We start from the raw sequence: 2,546 nt of genomic DNA on the forward strand, positions 1-2,546 counted from the left end.
TGCCCGATTCCGGCCCGAATCAATCGGGCCAGATGCGGCAGCCGTTAACTTGCCGACGCTGCCACAATCAGGCCGGAATCGGGCCGTCACTAATGCGTACTGCCCGCCAAAGCTGGCCCGATTAATTCTTGCCATGTTATTATGAAATGTCTACCTTTATTAATGTTAATTGAATAACCTTTATACCACTTTTGTGTTGATATGACAGCAAATGGATAATGTGATACAAAACATTTAGGCTATAATAAAACTTTTGAAGAAAATGAAAACATAACTTAAAACATATTTTTAATCCGAATATTGTTGCAAATGATATAAAAACAAAGGACAGAAATATGAAGAAACTATATTTATTTAGAAAATTGCACATTTATCAAGAAACAACTTTAAACACAACCAAAAAAAAATATTAAAGTGCACAAGTATAAGTTCAAAGAAACTTGAATACAAAAGTTTTGTAAAAAGGCACACATTTTAAATAAAAAAATAAAAAATGGATATATATATTTAAAATTATACAAGTATGAAGAAACATCTTAAAACACCTATTGTAAATAAATAAATACTTAAACTAGATTATATTGAAAAAATAAAAAAAAGGTATATGTGTTATATGGTAATGGTAAACTAAAATGGTATCAAGAACTATCTTTAAACACCTATTTGTCAAGAAAATGTAATCTAAAAAAAAAACCCCACAATAATACTAATTAAAAAAACACGCATATAAATAAAATAGTGCAAAAAAAAAAAGAAAAAGAAAAAAGAAAGAAATACTTAAACACCTATTTTTATACCTGTCATTACAAATATAAAAAAAGAAAAGAATTGATCAAAGTAATTTACACATTAAACACGTTAGCCTTCGCTCTTTCCTTCCTTCCTCCATCTCTGTCAGGAGCAAGTTGTAGCCATCTTGTTATATACCTTTCCACCTCTTTATCAGTGGAGCTCTTGGTATGGGCATTTGTCCTCACTGCATCTGTAAATGGCAAACAATATTCACAAATAGTTAGTTATACAGTTACACAATTTTGCGCAACAAAGAACAGATATTGGTAAAAAAAACAACAACAAAAAAACAAGCAAAAAATACACTAACAATACATTAACAATTATATGAAAGTAATCGTACACGACAGATGTATAGCAGCCTATATGTACTGGAATGTATATCAAATCAACTTACTGACTACAATAGTCCTGAGGGCCAATGCACGAAATGCCACTTTTTGGTTTGCACCACTCCAGTTAATTCTTTTAGCAAAGGAGTTCGCCAAAAGCTTTCCCAGGATACGCCACACAGCTTCTTTAGTGGAAAACCCACCAATTGTTCCTAAATAGGTTACCTTTGAAGAAAAAAAAAAAATGAAACGGTATTACAGGCAAAATAAATATACAACAGTAACGGAGTATCAATGTGATTATAATACATACAAGACAAGACACATTGTGTGAAAAATTCAAGGACTTCATCTTACCAACTTCTTCATTTGTTCTGGCTGATCCTTTATTTGATTTTCAAGCCTTTCCAGATCAGGTAAATCTGACAAAGGAAGGTTGAATGTGGTGATGTCTGGAAGTTCATCACTCTGCGACTGAGCACTGTTCTGTTTCTGCTGATTCTTCAGAATGATGGCAAGTTGTTGCTTGATGACCTCTTGTGCTTTTAAAACTTCAGTCAGCAGGGCTGCAAAAAAAAAAACATAAATAAGCGTACATGCACTTGAAGCTTGTTTTTTGTATATTTTTTGTATAGTGTTTTGGTAGGTAGTCAGTTAAATCTTAAATCCCTTGTTGAATTAGGCCTTTAAAATGAAGTTCATACTTACAAACACATGATGAACTGCAACATGTTCTGTCTCCATCTCCAGCTGCACTGGTACATAGACGTAAATTATTCCTAGAGGTGGTAGGACTTGCAATACCATCTGTGTGTCTGGATGGAGTTCTCAGAGGTTCTGCCATAGTCCGTGGTGGTGACGGTATTTGAGGTGCTGCAAAAACTTCTGAACGGTCCCCTATTCTGACAGTTTTTTCCAGTCTCTTGCTTGCAAAGTAATTATCGTCATCATCCTCACTAGAGTGGTTTCTTTTATTTCCCCTGATCGTGTACATGAGGAAAAAACAACAACGTTAAAATAGTGCCGTAGCAAAACTTGCAGATTATAATGTATCAATGCAATATATGTACAATTTACATATAAGACAGTTAACCCAAAATGAAAGTTCTGCAATCATCTATTCCCTCATTCTGTTGTCGCTAACAGACTTTTCATTTTGGGGTTAACTACACCGTTTATATGAAAAACACCTGTGGTAAAAAAACATGCTTAAAATACAAACAAACCTGTTCTTTCTTTTTGTGTATGCTGGACGATCATCATCATCATCTTCTGTCTGCAAATCAGACATCAGAGTTGCTTGCGGAAGTTTGAGCCGAGCTTCCTGATACGTGTCTATAAAACATACATGGTGGTTAACCTCCCCAAAAATGTAACAATCATGAAATATTGTCACAGTTTTCTTAATATTTTAGTACCTGT

General features: G+C 33.9%; 1 protein-coding gene across 1 annotated transcript; it reads right to left on the minus strand.

The window, feature by feature from the left end:
• Positions 1–335: 335 nt before the first annotated feature.
• On the minus strand, positions 336–2,258 carry LOC307124299 (uncharacterized protein). The gene is made up of 4 exons (XM_079813366.1): positions 1,833–2,258; positions 1,482–1,690; positions 1,190–1,349; positions 336–982 (listed from the first exon to the last, which is right to left on the minus strand). The coding sequence occupies exons 1-4, from the start codon at positions 2,116–2,118 to the stop codon at positions 843–845; spliced, it is 795 nt and encodes a 264-aa protein (XP_079669492.1). The 5' UTR covers positions 2,119–2,258; the 3' UTR covers positions 336–842.
• Positions 2,259–2,546: the final 288 nt, after the last annotated feature.

This window comes from Gobio gobio, assembly GCF_949357685.1.
Source record: "Gobio gobio genome assembly, chromosome: 3".
Classification (NCBI taxonomy): domain Eukaryota; kingdom Metazoa; phylum Chordata; class Actinopteri; order Cypriniformes; family Gobionidae; genus Gobio; species Gobio gobio.

Coding starts and splice junctions, on each gene's coding strand:
- LOC307124299 (XM_079813366.1), bottom strand. CDS start 2,118: ATGTACACGATCAGGGGAAATAAAAGAAACCACTCTAGTGAGGATGAT. Junction 1,350..1,481: donor CAGAACAAATGAAGAAGTTG/GTAAGATGAAGT, acceptor TTTTCTTCAAAG/GTAACCTATTTAGGAACAAT. Junction 983..1,189: donor CCTCAGGACTATTGTAGTCA/GTAAGTTGATTT, acceptor TGCCATTTACAG/ATGCAGTGAGGACAAATGCC.